General features: G+C 36.5%; 1 protein-coding gene across 2 annotated transcripts in view; it reads left to right on the top strand.

Moving 5' to 3' along the window:
• Window positions 1–15,243, top strand: part of Efhc2 (EF-hand domain containing 2) — a 178,854-nt gene that overhangs the window by 68,355 nt on the left and 95,256 nt on the right. For both annotated transcript variants that reach the window (XM_031343008.1, XM_031343086.1), the window contains exons 3-4: window positions 777–927; window positions 12,293–12,516. In XM_031343008.1, the coding sequence (XP_031198868.1) occupies window positions 777–927; window positions 12,293–12,516 (375 nt within the window). The remainder of the gene's footprint in view (window positions 1–776; window positions 928–12,292; window positions 12,517–15,243) is intronic.

Below are 15,243 nucleotides of genomic sequence, written 5' to 3'. Positions count from 1 at the left end.
TCTCGGGGGTCCAGATTAATTGAAACGGCTGTTCCTTCTACAGGATCACCCTTCTCCTCAGCTTCTTTTAGCCTTCCCTAATTCAACAGCAGGGGTCAGCTGCTTCTGTCCTTTGATTGGGTGCAAATATCTGCATCTGACTCTTTCAGCTGCTTGTTGGGTCTTTCGGAGGGCAGTCATGATAGGTACCTTTTTTGTGAGCTCTCCATAGCCTTAGTAATAGTGTCAGGCCTTGGGACCTCCCCTTAAGCTGGATCCCACTTTGGGCATGTCACTGGACCTTCTTTTCCTCAGGCTCCTCTCCATTTCCATTCCTGTAATTCTTTCAGACAGGAACAATTATGGGTCAGATGTGACTGTGGGATGGCAACCCCATCACTCTCTTGATAATTTTATTCTATAGCTAAAGTAGCTTTGTGCTATTTTTAATGAGAAAAATAATGTTTTGTTCATTGTGGAAGAAAAGGTATTTCATGCTTCTAACACACAATTTGAATCCTATTTTGAGATTCCAAAGATAGACAAAAGTTTACTTTATTATAGACCTGAAAGATGGACTTACTACTTTAATATGATTTTGCTCTTGTAACCAGAGTGTGGTGAACGTCAAATAATTTTAACATACTATTATTTAGATTGTATATTTGTTCTCTTTAGCTGATATTAGAATATATTGGGCAAAATCAAATTTCTTCTCTAACAAAGATTGTATAGGACATAGATTTATTAATTTTAAGTTTGCTGATTCTTTCAGTTTCTAATTATGATTCCAACAGGTGTTATCTTTTGATGCTTATTTGGAAGATGAAGTACCTGATAAAAGGCAAGAAAACTTTAGAATAAGATACTATAAAATCTATTTCTACCTTGAAGATGACACCATTCAAGTAAATGAACCAGAAGTGATAAATAGTGGACTGCCTCAAGGTATCTATTTAAAACTACAATGTTATATTTTTGCTTCCAACTCCTGCCTTTATATATTGTCTGTCTTTAGCTTTATGAAAGACCCCATGCTAATACTTAGGCATCTCAGTTATAGGCAGCAAGGAGTGTAAACATGATATTAGCCCATAGTTCACGATAGTGATTTATATTTCTGCCATTTATGACTCAACATAGGCCATTTTCTCCACCCTGTCCCATAGTATACTATATTACTATATCTAGTATAGTATACTCTCCTGTGTCTACGACCACGTCTTTAAAGCTTTTGGTTTCTTTGGTGTCGCTACATCACCCTAGTACCATCATCCAGGATGCTATTGCTTCTTTCTTGGGAGAAAAGAAAGCTTTTCTCCCCTGTAAATTTCAGGATGATAATGTTTCTTCTTTCTTGAATTTGCTGCCTGCCATGTGTGTTATCCTGGTTCTCCTCACCTACTGCTAACACTGTGGAAATTATCATCATCTTGATGATTTTAACTGTGACAGTTAGCTTTAGCATTGTTGTCACTAATTTCTGATGGAAACAACTCATTGTTTCAGTTCAGTGTTTGTGTGTGTGTGTGGGGGGGTGGTGAGCAAAGAACTTAGTAGGGCCTAGAACAGAAGCAGGGACCAGTGCAAGATAAAACTACCAATGATATGCTAATGACCTAATCCCTCCAATCAGAGCTTACTGGTTAAAGTTCTACATCTTCCAAAGAGATCCCTTCATGTTTTGAATGTATTAATGGATTAATTCATTTGTTAAAGTCTAAGTTGTCCTGTTTATTAGGTCAACACCACCATCTTAATTTAATCATTCTGGAAATGCCCTCACCGATGTAACCATGATATGTATTTCTAGTTTCCTGGTATTTTTGAGTCCAGTGAAACCAGCAAGATTAACTGCCATAGTATCTCAACAGAACTGCGTTCTTTCACTGTATATTCCTGTAGTCTTTATCAGTGTTCCACTTCTGCTATAAAGGAGATCCTAGAGATAAAACGAAATGACATTTCTGTTTGTGCTGTGGTTCTTCCTCTGGAATGAGACTGGATTCTAGACGCTGTCATGGGATAGCAATCATGATGATGGCAGGACTGACAATATGTCATGTATAAAACAGAGCAGTACAAAAGATGTTTGAAATAGGAAGACTCAAGTGTTTTTGCTGTCTAAATGAGTGCCTTATTTAGATACTGTTTTCACTAACAGCACAGTAGGAATATAGGAGAATTGAGTGTTTGTTTGGTCTTAGTCTAGGGTTTCTTATTCTTTGAGGAGCCATGTTTTACTGCAGTGTGTGTGTGTGTACATGTGTTGTGTTTTGGAGTATTGCTACCTGTAATATTTCAGACTTTGAAACTTCTCTGTCTGACTACAATATGTACTACTTTTACTTTCCCGATTTCCTCATACTTAACCTATTGTCCTGTTTTTGATTCTCAGCAAAACATATGTCCACGTCTTTTTGTTCTCTTTGTTGTTATTCAAACCTATGCTACTAGCTGCCTACTATAAACCCTCTGTCTGCAATTTCCTTTCCTATGTGGCAGCTTAGTTAAGTTCCTCAAAGTAGTGTTGGCCTCCAAGAAGCATGTAGATAGACTCTCCCATAGACTACCAAAGAAAAGGCTCATTGCTGGGTCTGCCAACAGAACCAGGAGGTGGGGGGAAGAAGAAGAAGAAGAAAAAGAAGGAGAAGAAGAAGAAGAGGAGGAGGAGGTGGGAGGGAGGGAGGGAGAGAGAGACAGAGAGAGATAGAGAGAGACAGAGAGACAGAGAGACAGAACCCAGTCCAGCTGAGCCTCTCCTGGCTGAGTTGGATGGTGAGTGTTGTGGCTCAGATCTCCTGCCTTCCAGAGAATAACCACTCCAGCTGGGAGTCTGACAAAGCAGGAACTCATTTTATTGTATCAATCTTTTCTTTATAAATGGCTGAGAGAGGAGGTGGAGTTTTTTGCTGAGGTGAGGTGTGGTGACATAGGAAGAGGAGCCAACAAAGTTACTCTACATTAGTAGAGTAGTAGAAGCTAGGCAAAGGCAGGCTTAAGCAGGTTATACTGAGTCACTCCAGTACAGAAGTGACTGAAACATTTTACAAAACTCGAGCCAGGCTTGGGTTTGTCCTCAAGTCTCAAATCAGGGCCAAATAGGGCCCAACAACTCATGGGCCAAATTAAAATTAATGAATCACGTAATACAATAAAATAATTTATAATGCTTAGTGAGGGCTATTTGGGTATGTAGTTTATTTTTAAAGCCCTTATCCAGCACATTAAAGGTGCTGAGTTCCATCTCCCATACTACAAAATCAGACCAACCAACTAAGCAGACAGACAATTCAAAAATGTAGTGAGGAGCAGGGAGAAAGAGACACTTTGGACCAAGTTTAAATGGAAGAAAAGTACATGCTGCCTGAGTCCTAAGATAGATATTAGCACACCCCCCCCTTATAAACCTTAATAGCAAGTAGTGTGGTCTAGAGACCAATATTGAAGGTTAAACAAGAAGAATCAAGGCAGGAGCAACTTTGGGCTAAAGGTACACACTTACTCAAAGTATCAGTGTGGGGATGAGTATGCTTATGCTTGGCCACAGCTGTAGCTCACCAGTAGTCCTATTGAATAGTAATAGGTTTTTGTTTGTGTTTCTTGGGCAGAGTCCAGTTGGGGCCAGAATGGATGTCACCAATGAATGAGTGGCCGAATTAAGATCTCATGAATATTGAGGACTTATGAATATTTAGTGACTTGTGTATTTAGTGTATTTAGAGCCCACATGCCTCATATATATTTAACATTGCCTGAAAGTTAGTTACATTTTAGTCCTTCCATTCTTCTTTTTTATATTTAACACACATATTCTATATTTCCTACTTTTTTATTGTTATATTTCTTGCTTTCTGCCCATGTTGAATAAATTTTTGCTTATTTAATTAGGCCTAACACCTCCATCATGATTTATCATGATGAATTTAAAGAGGAAATTGAGGTGTGTGCTGGAGCTTCTGATAGCTTCCTAATAGTGTAGTTATATTGTGTCTGGTATATGTAATGAAAAATTTGGAGCCAGGTAACACTGCCAAGATTTGTTGAATACCTATCTTCATAAAGCCCAAGAATGGATGATAGAATAAGATGAAGTTTGTTGCTGTAGTTCATTGAGGGGCATGACATCTTCAAAGGAGTGTTGGATAATGATACTCACCAGGCAGTTAGAACCTTGTAGGGAAAAGTAAAATCAAGATCTGGAGTAGGAATCAGGCACCAGATTATAATCAGAACCAGCCTGTTTCCTTTTTCTGAGGGTAAGTGGCCCTATTATGATGTATCTCAGCTCTTATGCTATCTTTTCCCTGGCCAGTATCAACAGTTGTGTGTTAAATCTTTTAAGAAATATAAAGAAAACTTAACATTACAAATAACAAAGGTTTTAGCAGGCATTAAATCTAAAAATGTGACATTATTTCATGAAGGGAACAAGAAGTTTTAGACTCTTAGGGATCTCTTTTTTTCCAAATGTAGGAAAGCTTTTAAAAGTCAGGAAGGCCAGACATAGTGGCATACACCTTTAATCCTAGCACTTAGGAAACAGATACAGGAGGATCTCTCTGAGTTTCAGGCCAGTCTGGTCTGCATAGTCAGCTTCAGGACAACCAGTAGAGAGATACCTTGTCTCAAATAAACAAATGTATTGGCTGGTCTTGTATATCAATTTGACATAATCTAGAGTTATTAGAGAGGAAGCAAGCCAGTAAGCAGCACTCCTTCATGACCTTTGCATCAGATCCTGCCTTCAGGTTCCTTCCCTGTATGAGTTCCTGCCCTGACTTCCTTTGGTGATCAACAGCAATGTGGAAGTGTAAGCTGAATAAACCCTTTTCTCCACAACTTGTTTTTCAGTCATGGTGTTTTGTTACAGCAAGAAACACCCTAACTAAGACAGCAAAAAACACAAAATCAACAATAACAACAAAAAAATCAACAAGTACATATTAGAAATGTTTAGAGTATTGAACTTAAGGAGAAAATTACAACTTTTCATTTTTGTGACCACGTGTTACTTTAATATTTTCAGTTAAACACGTGGACAGTATTGCTTTACAAAAAAATGTATTCTAAAGATTGACATTTATTAGAGATATGAGTATTTGCCTGCATAGATATATGTACACTAAATGCATGTCTGGTGCCTGTGTAGGCCTAAAGAATGTGTTGGATCCCCTGGAACTGTAATTTCAGACAGTTTTTGAGCTGCCATGTGGGATCTGGGAAGTGAATTTTTGTCCTCCGCAATAGCATAAAGCTATTAACCACTGAGCTGTCTCTGTGGCTCCTAAAATATTCTTTCTTCTAGGCTTTTCCTTACATATTTTGTTCTGATGTTCCCCAACCAAACTTTATTTACCTTTGGATTACTTTTCCTACCGTGATACCCAGATCACCCAAATGGGGAACTAGAGGTCACAAGATACCCCAAATCTGCACTATTTGCTTGGATTGTTTATATTTTTATTATTACTTGAGCATGTGTGTAGGCATGTTTGGATTTGGATGGAGGTCACAGACCAACTTCAGGTATCTTTTTTCAGTGTTCTCCTTGTTGTTGTTGTGTTGCTGTTGTTATTGTTATTTAATATTGTTTGAATCAGAGTCTAACTATGTTGCTGTGAGTGGCCTGGAAGTTGGTGTATAGACCATAGCTAGTCTTGAACTCATGAAGATACCCCTGCCTCTGCCTCCTGAGTCCTAGGATTATAGATATATGATACTATATCTGGAGATGTATCATACTATATCTGGACACTTCACTTTTTGATCCAGGGTCACTCATGGAATTGGGATCTCCCTGATTCATCTAGGTTAGCTGGCCAGAAAGCCCCAGGGATCTTTCTGCCATCACTATCCAGTTCTGGGATCTAGACATATGGCACCATGCCTAGTTTTCTTTTGTTTTGTTTTTAATGTTGTTGCTAGGGATTGGAACTTGGATCCTCATGCCTGTATGACAAGATTTTTATCTACTGAACCATCTCTCCACCCTATTCTTACTAGTTTTAGATAAAAACTTGTTTCTATTCTTGAAGTGTAGTTGTCCTTGTCTGTATGTTTTCAGTTCATGAAACTATCCAAGAACTGCCAAATCCAGCCTCTACAGAGATTTTAGACAGGTACATTTTTCTTAGTTTCTTAATTTCAAAGCTCACAAAACAGATTTTCATGGCAAGTCATAATGATTTACTTTAAAATTATTTTTATGTGAGAAAGAAGGAATGTTATTCACAAAGACTTGAGGGAAAGAACTGTGACAAAGAGACTATTTTAATGTCTGAAAAATTCAGGATTTCTGATTGACTTAATATGATTTTTGTTGATGAAACTGCATCTCAGAGGTTGTGGACAGAGCACACAGTAATCACACCATGTAATGACACTGAATTTGTGAACAGAATGGAGAAACCTGGAGGGCTATAACAAATCCTGTCGAAAGCAAGCATGAATAACTACTCTGCCATCAGGTTCTGTTTGCAGAGAGACTCATGTCTCTTGAAATATTTAATATGATTGTCATTAAGGAAGGTCTGCTTAAGCAGTGAATTATTTGAAAATTTATTTAAATGCCTTCTTTGGGCTTTCTTAAGTAATAACAGAAAAGAAAGTGGATTTAATGAGCTAATGGTTTAGACCTTGGTAGAATGGGGCAGGTAGTCTTCGTGTCTTGAGTTGCCTACTCCTCACTTTCATGCACTTGTGGTTCCTGAGGAAGAGGGGTGGGGTCAAGTTTAGGGGTCTTAGGTAGGAAGTCATAAGTTTTCATACTGCTGACTTGAAAAACCTGAAGAAATGGCCTTTATGTGGTTATTAGTACATCCTTGGTTAAGTGCAAGGATGACCTATAATGTTAGTTTCTTTTGGCTCCTCAACTAGGTACTGTTTCTTATACTTCCTAAATATAGTAATTTACATGAATGAAGCAAATATATTTTCAAACTAAAATTCCTCATTTGTATGCCATGCATTTGTGTCAGACACATTTTATGTCTAAGTATTTTATTACATAAAATAGAGAGGGCCAGCAGTAGGGTTGCCAGATAAAAGGTGAGCTGAGCAGTTAAGTTTAAATTTCAGGTTAGGAATGAAATTTTTTGTATAACCATTATCTTCAGTACTGCATGTGATACACTTACAGTAAAATGTTCTTTGTTGTTTTTCTGTAATTTAGATTTAAGTGGTTATTCTTTATTTCACTTGGGAGGATAAAAATTGAGTGGGAGTTATAAATGAATGGAACAACATAGAATTTAGAAGCCAAAGGGGCTGAGAAGGTGGCACAGTCTGTAAAGTTCTTTTCATACAAGTACAAAGACTTGAGTAAGGATTCCTTGTCAGCCATGTAATAAGGCAGGCATGGTGGTACATATCTGTTATCCCAGCACTGGGAAGGCAGAGATAAGATCACTAGACCTTTCTCCTAGCTATTCCTACCTACTCAGTGAGTCCCAGGTTGAGTCATAGATACTATCTTTTTAAAAAGGCAGAAACCAATGGATGTTGATCTCTGGCCTACACATACACACAGACACAGACACACAGAGAGTCACACACACACACACACATATTAGCATGTACACACAGACATATCTGTATGTATATAGCACATGAAAATTTTTAAAAAAGAATTTAAGAGCAGAGGTGAATAAAGATATGTTTATATTATGTAATAAAATATTGTGGAAGCAATGAGAGATGAAAGAAAGAAAGGAAGAAGGGAAATGTGAGGTAGGATATAATGTTTGTTATACAATGCAGATATCATCAGTGGTACCAGCTGCTTGAGGCATTAGAAGTAGAATAGCCACTTAGGAACTTAGAATCTGAGAGGTGCCTAAAAAGTTTTCCCAGTTAAAGGTAGAAGAGAAAGAAATCACAGCCTAAAGGGATAACATGAAAGAAATATGTGGGGAAGTGGTGGGCCAAGAGGTTGGCAGGTATTCATAGAATGTGTAATGAAAACTAGGCACAGAGATAGTAATGCAAGAGAATGTTACATAATATACCAGGCTATATTTTTATACTGATAGAATAGTTAATGGGGTCTTGCATTATGGTTATTAGTTTTCATTCTATTCAAAGATGTACGATGTTTAATATATTGTTTATTTTTTGCTAGGAATATGTCAGATTAATGGTATATGAAAAGTTATTCTTATAAAAACCATACTGCAAAGATGATATTTTAGAAAAATAACAGTAAAACTGGAGTAGTCACATTAGTGGATGAACAAAATGAGCACAAGAGAAGGAAATGGTACTTTGTCATAACTGATCACTCATTATAAATTCAATAGACACAATGACAAGGGCAATTCTGTTTTTATATTCATTGATATAAATATTATCTTGTCCACTGTAGGTAAACAATGCCATTGAAATAAAGTAGATATCCTTACAATAGTTGTTGAGCTAAGTGTTGGACTTTTAATTCTGAAAAGTGAATTCTATAAAGCTGAATTTAGAGTTGTGAGCAAAATCTAAGGCAAGACTGAATGGCATGGAAACATGTTAAGCATAAATGGATATATGGCTACTTTGATCTCCACCACAGGGAGCTGTTAGAGAGTTAAAGCAGGACTTTGTGTGTGTGTGTGTGTGTGTGTGTGTGTGTGTGTGTGTGGTAGAGGGATGAGGACAAACTGAAGGGCAAGTACTGGTTGCTTGGATGTGTGTTCCAGCTAGCTTTATTAGACAACTGAGAAGATAAACATCTGAAAAATTAAAGGACTGCCATGGTGTGGTGCTTTGCTTTGTATTTGTCTACCTTAATGACTGCAACTGCTTTTCAGTGTATGCCAAAGACATGGCACCCTGCCAATTTCTTTGCTATTCTATGAACAACTACTGGTAGAGTCCTTGCTATTTATCATGGAAGACTATAAACACACAAATTCCATAAATATATGGTATAATCCTTAGAGTACACACTTGAGAGATCACAGGAATAAATGACTAAAAGCTCTTGTGTAAAACCATAAATATTTCAAATGTTCCACACTGGGTTTCTGATTCAACTAGTATTCTTGTGATGTTAGGGTGTTTGTTGTTGTTGTTGTTGTTGTTGTTTGTAAATTTTTCTTGTTAGTTAGTAGACCCATTTCCTTTAATAGATTCATTTTCTGTTTCCGGCTCACAGATAGTCAAGACTGTTTTCTGTTACTACTTTCCTGGTATTTTCAAAAGCATGTAATGGGAGCTGACATGAGGAAGCTATGAGGAGGTCTGAGATGTAGGCTATAGAGGGTGGAAATGCTGTGTAATACAGGGAACAGGTGGCTACTTCTGGAAATTAGTCCTTAGAAGGGGGACAGGATGTTTTGAGAGAGCAGCACGACCATCAATTTCTCTTTTCCTTGTAGCTGGCATCTCTTTAGCCAATTTCTGTTTAATTTTGCTCATGTATCTTTCTCTTTTCTTTCACTTAAGTACTTTCTGGATGATATACAGTGAAATATAACTCAATGAAAACTGTGGAAAATGATGTTTTGTTAGTATGAAATCTAAAGTTCAAAATGCTTTTCTCTCATTTCTTAGATTATAACATTGGTCTAGCATCTTAAGCATTCTTAGCTTTAGTTTCTCATCTATGAAGTAAACATTGATCCTTCATGTGCTCTCTGTCTTTAGTATTATTGAGGACTAGATGTATCAACAAAAGTCTATTCTAGGTCTGATGGCAATGGTTATTATTATTATTATTATTATTATTATTATTTTAGTGTACTGTCATCTACTCCTACATACCTTGAAAGTGATAATATTCCTACTCAGAGCCCTACTTAACAAAGCTATAACTTATTTGCATTCTTAAAATGAAGTACAAATCTTAAGTATATGTATTACTTTTTTTATTGCTGAGATAAAACACCATGACCAAAGCAGTTTACAGAATAAAGATTTATTTGAACTTATGGTTCCAGAGGGTGAGAGTTCATGATAGTGGACTTTAGGTATGGAGGCAAAAAAGGAAGGTGAGGACTTATTTATTGAACAACAAGCACAAAGCAGAACTGTCTCAAAGCCTGCCACCAGTGACATACTTCTGCCAACAAGGCTACACTTCCTATAGCTCCCAAATAGTATAACCAATTGGGGACCAGGTATTCAAATGCCCGAGATTATGGGGGATCAAATCATCATGGTATGGATACACCCTTTTTGCATTGGTATATGTAGTGTGCGTGCATATGTGCATGCGTGTAAAAGGTCAAAGTCAATGCCAGGGTATCTTCCTTGTTCTCTCTCTACTTTATTTATTGAAGCGGACTCTCTCATTGTACCTATAGCTCACAGATTCATTCTAATCTAGATAGCTGGCAGCTTGCTTTGGCTATCTCTATCTCTGTTTTCTGAGTACTGGGGCTACAGGCAGCTGCCACTCCAGCCAGACATTTCTGAGGGTTCTGGGATCCAGACAAGTGCTTTATCCACAGAGCCATTTCCCCAGTTCCATAGATGAAAGTTTTGAAGAAGCTCCAGATTGTTGAGTATTTAATAACCTGCCACAGTGAAAGTATTTTTAAAGAGACATATAATATTCCCTGGAAATATCTGGAATGCCTATCCTTTTATAGATTTTTAAGTATGCAATTTGTTCTAAATGTCTAATTTTGAATGATTAAATAATTTGCATTCTGTTTTCAATGGCATGAATTAAAGGCTAATTGAAGTGTAATTTTTTGCAGGAAAATTATATCATCTTTTATGTAGTACATTTAAAAATAGTCTATGCCAGTTCTAATTTTATAGTTGTATTATTTTAATTTAATGTATCAAGTAATTAAAAATTGCTATAAAGAAAAGAAGATGAAAATGATTTTACTTAATTTCTCCTCAACAAATTGAAAAGATTAAGTAGAGTAATGGAATACTGCCCAACACAGTTCCTGTCACATAAAGATTATTCATGAACTGTTCTTATAATGAATAGTAATGAGTAAGTTTTAAGTATTTTTACACTTTGAGCAAAAGCACTATTCTCAATACTATATACAACACTAAGAGCATTAGTTGATATCTTCATATTAAAATGTTTCCTTTCCATACTGAAGTCACACTAGCCACATGTTACTGGATTATTAGCAATGTGAGCTTCTTTGGTTCTTTTCCCCTTTCCTCTGAGGGTAGGTTTGCAGGTCCAAGTCAGTAATACATGTTGAGAGATAAGTTTGCATGTGTAGCTTCCATTTCTGTATGTAAAGATATATAGACTGCACTTTGCTCAAAGCTCACTCCTCAAAGCTCTTTATATGCACAGGTAGCTCTAGAAAGACAAAGATGGCCTTGTCTTCTAGTGCAGGTTGGCTTATAGATTTGGAGGATAGAGGGAGTCTTTCCCTGAATCACAAAGAGCAGACATGTTTATTGTTCGGTCTAGTAAGACTCCTAACTGCCCACGGAAGGTCCAGGTTCCCTAAAATCAGGGTTCCTCTCTTGTTGTGCCACTTATATTTGTAGGTATTGTCTCATCCTTACATTGTTTCCTTCCCCTTGGGAATTAAGGCTTAGACAACTGGCTCAAATAAGGAATGGGCCTTTTTGCTGCTGTTCACTACTGTTGAATGGTGCATTATCCCTTTTTTCTCTACTAGGATGAGAATTAGCACCGTAGGGTTGGATATGGAAGATGTGATGAAATCAAGAACATATGAAGTCTCTAGCAATCCTCATTTGCTGGAGGTAGTTGGGTGAATATAAGCAGAGGAACTGGAGGAAGAAAGAAGAATACATTTCTAGATGAACAAGGATTCTTATGAAGTTTCCAAGCAGCCTAAAGTCATTTGTGCTTATTAAAGCTGTAAATCATAGTACTGCTACATTTAAACTAAATCTTGTTAGTTTATTTATTTATTTATTTTTAGCTTCTTGCACCTTTTATGAGCACTTTACTTTGCGGCCTTAATGCCTTGTTTAGTTCAATGTATCAAGTTTTCTGTAGTAACTGAAAGCAAGCCTAATTTTTGTAGGACAGGTGGGTACAATGACAGAGTGGCATTTTTGTTTACCATGCTAACAGTACCCCTCTTTTATATCCATCATTGTCCTCTAAGTCTTTATGGTTTATGAAAGTACTTCCCTAACAATACAACACGTAGGAAATTCAAATGTCTTATCAGGCTGGTCAGAAAACTCTGGACCTAAAAAGTGTTTTTCACTTTTACTTGAGTTTGAAAGTATAATGTTGCTTCTTATAAACAGTCCCTTGCCTTCTATCCTGCCACAGGGAAGCATGCAGCATTGTTGTTTAGATATACCATAAATTCTTGCTAGCCAAATGGCTAAAACCTGCATTTTATTTATTCCCCAGGCACTTCTATCAGGCGTCATCGGATTCCTTTCCCACCTCCCAATGATGATCAGTTTTATACTGTGTATGACTTCAATATCAACATAAGTGTTGTCTTCTATGGACGCACGTTCAAGATTTATGATTGTGATCTATTCACAAAAAACTTTTTGAAGAAAATAGGAATCAAATTGAATCCTCCAGGACAGCGTCCATTCGATCCCTACATGAAGATGCGGAGAGAGGTAATGTGTGACTTCTTATCTTCAGAGAAACCATGGTTATGAGAGCTGTCTTGTTCTTCTTTGGATAGAAAGGAAGACCAATTGGTGGCCACAGAACAGGAACAATCTCCTCATTCCCTTTCTTGCTGCCTCCCTTTACCCTCACCTTCCAGTACTTTTTTGGGATCCTCCCTTACAGCTGTAGAGTAACGGAAGTGAACTGTGTAGGTGGGATAATGTCTAGGAGCCCATAATTAGTTTTGTGATCACTAATAGAATGTGAGTTGAGCCCACATTTTCTCTGCTTGTGTTTTCTGGTTTTAGTTGCCTATTTCTGGTTGGGAAAAAAAATGTCTTCTGTACAACTGATTAGATAAACCAAACTTTGAATATGCCCTTTTCTTCCTTCTTAGAACTTTGTGAACTTGGATGCTAGAATATTCTAGAAGAGTGAAGTAACTATGGTTTGCATTTAGCCCAGTTATGAGATATGGTTGATTTTAAAATCTGATTTTACTGTAAGGAGCAAAGACGTACCATTGTTGTTCTGCAGTTCTTTAAACTGATCACTTGACCCTAGTTTTTTTCTGTTTTCCAGAAGGCTCTGAATACCTAAAAGAAGAATCATTGTTTAAGTCACAAACTTAGACAGGCTCCTTATTGGGACTAGACTGGAAACCTCTGGATTCTTACCTTAATTTGCATTATTGTCATTTATTTTCCTTTGTATTTTTATTTTTATTTTGTATTTATTCATTTGCAGATTCTTGAGACAGGTTCTCACTAAATGACACAGGAGAGTATTGAATTCACTATATAACTCAGGCTGTCCTTGAATTCACTGTCCTCCTGATTCTTAAATTTTGGGATTACAGATGTGTGATACCATTTCTATTTTTGTTGTTAATATATGACGACACATATCCAAACATATAAGCACTAAATGCACTTTGGAATGAGTCTTAACCTGCATCTAAACTAAAATGTTGAACAGTTCCTTCTCCCCTCCTCCCAGATTTTTCTATCAGTCCTTCTCTTCTCCTCCAGGATAACAACTTTTTTTATTAGATAATTTCTTTATTTACATATGAAATGTTATCCCCTTTCCTCATTTCCCCTCTGAAAACTCCTATCCCATCCCCTCCCCCTGCTCACCAACACAACTACTCCTGCTTTTTCAGGATAACTACTATTCTAATTGCTCTCTCCATAAGTTGGTTTTATCTGATTTTTATTGTTTTCAAACCTTATAATTCATTTCCTTTCAGAATATCAAAATTTAAAATGAAGTTCCCTTTGATTCTGTTTTTTAATCTCTCATTAAAAGTTATGTCTGAGGTCATTCCCCTGTACCTGGCTTTTAGCCTCAGCAAATTATTCTTTGATGTTATAGGCATATAATCCTCCTATGAAGTATATGTATGATTAGTCCTAGAATAGCTAAGGTAAAATAACTTTGTATCACTATAACAGATTTTTCAGGTTTGGACTCATTTTTTATGTCTCACATATGCCCTGAATCATAAATACAAAGTCTTTTGAAGCCCCAGAGAGAATCTGAAGGAAAAAGATCCATATAAGTTATTGTTCCTTGCATATGACTATGTATCTACCAATAGTTATTATTGTATGATAGTGATTGTGAATGATGGTAAATTATATGAATTTCATAAAATTCAACATACTGTCAGATTTTATAGTATTATAAGGAAGAAAAACTTTGTGGCAACAGTTGGAAGGTAAATACCAAGGAAAAGCAAATGTTCTAAATAATTTCCCTTCAGACTTTGGGAACCATTTTGGTATTCCATTAGGGCAAAGAAAACTCATGAATTAATATCAAAATCTTTGGAAAATTATGGGTTTAATAAGAGGCTTTTATATTGTGTTTTATGGATTTAGTTATATGTTTGCTGCTGCATTAGTATATAAAGTTAAACTATTTTGCGTAAACTGAATAAGATCCTAATGGTATATGATCAATAATGCATTTCTTGGCAGTCCTACACATTAAAAGTATTTTAATTAATAAAAGCAGAGGTCCCATAATTTCACTTAAATATTAAGGATAAGGATAGAAGAAACTCTAGAAGGCTTTTTTGTTTTCCTCTTGAAATAAGAGTAAGTCTAGACTGCCCTTAATAAACGCAAAAGTTCAGGAATCTATAGAACGATTATATAATCAGTTTGGGATAACATTTCCCAATTGAGTCTTTCTTTACATAAAAACATCATTTGCTTATACCAGATAGAATGGAGGCAGCTATACTTTAAAACAGGGCTAAGAGGTTACAAATTGAAGGAAAGACACTCCAAGAAGACCATGGAACTCAATGTTTCTAGAGTAGAGTCTAGCCAAGTAGGGTTTCTGTGTGGAGTGGAAGTTCTCTATTGGCTCTGTTCCTATATCCATTTCTTGGATATCTGAAATTTTTTGAGCAAAATTAAACTACAAATATATTTCTTTCTCTTATCTTTGCATATACATACATGCATGCATGTACAGACATGAGCGATTTCTGGTAGAAAGACACATTTTTAAAGTGAAAATATAATCAGTTTAGGATTAGGTTTATAAATCTTAAATCAATGCAGGTCAAATGTTAAATCAATGCAGGGCAGTGTTTGGAAAATGTGTACACCAAAGTAACCAATATGAAAAGATGTAAAATATTTGGGGCTGGGGATGTAGCTTACCCATAGAACATTTCCACAGAATGTATAAGATGCTCAGTTCAATTATCAGCA

The sequence above is a fragment of the Mastomys coucha genome, chromosome X, assembly GCF_008632895.1.
Source record: "Mastomys coucha isolate ucsf_1 chromosome X, UCSF_Mcou_1, whole genome shotgun sequence".
Classification (NCBI taxonomy): Eukaryota; Metazoa; Chordata; class Mammalia; order Rodentia; family Muridae; genus Mastomys; species Mastomys coucha.
Note: the sequence above shows the minus strand (reverse complement) of the source record. Positions and strands in the feature narration are given on the sequence as shown.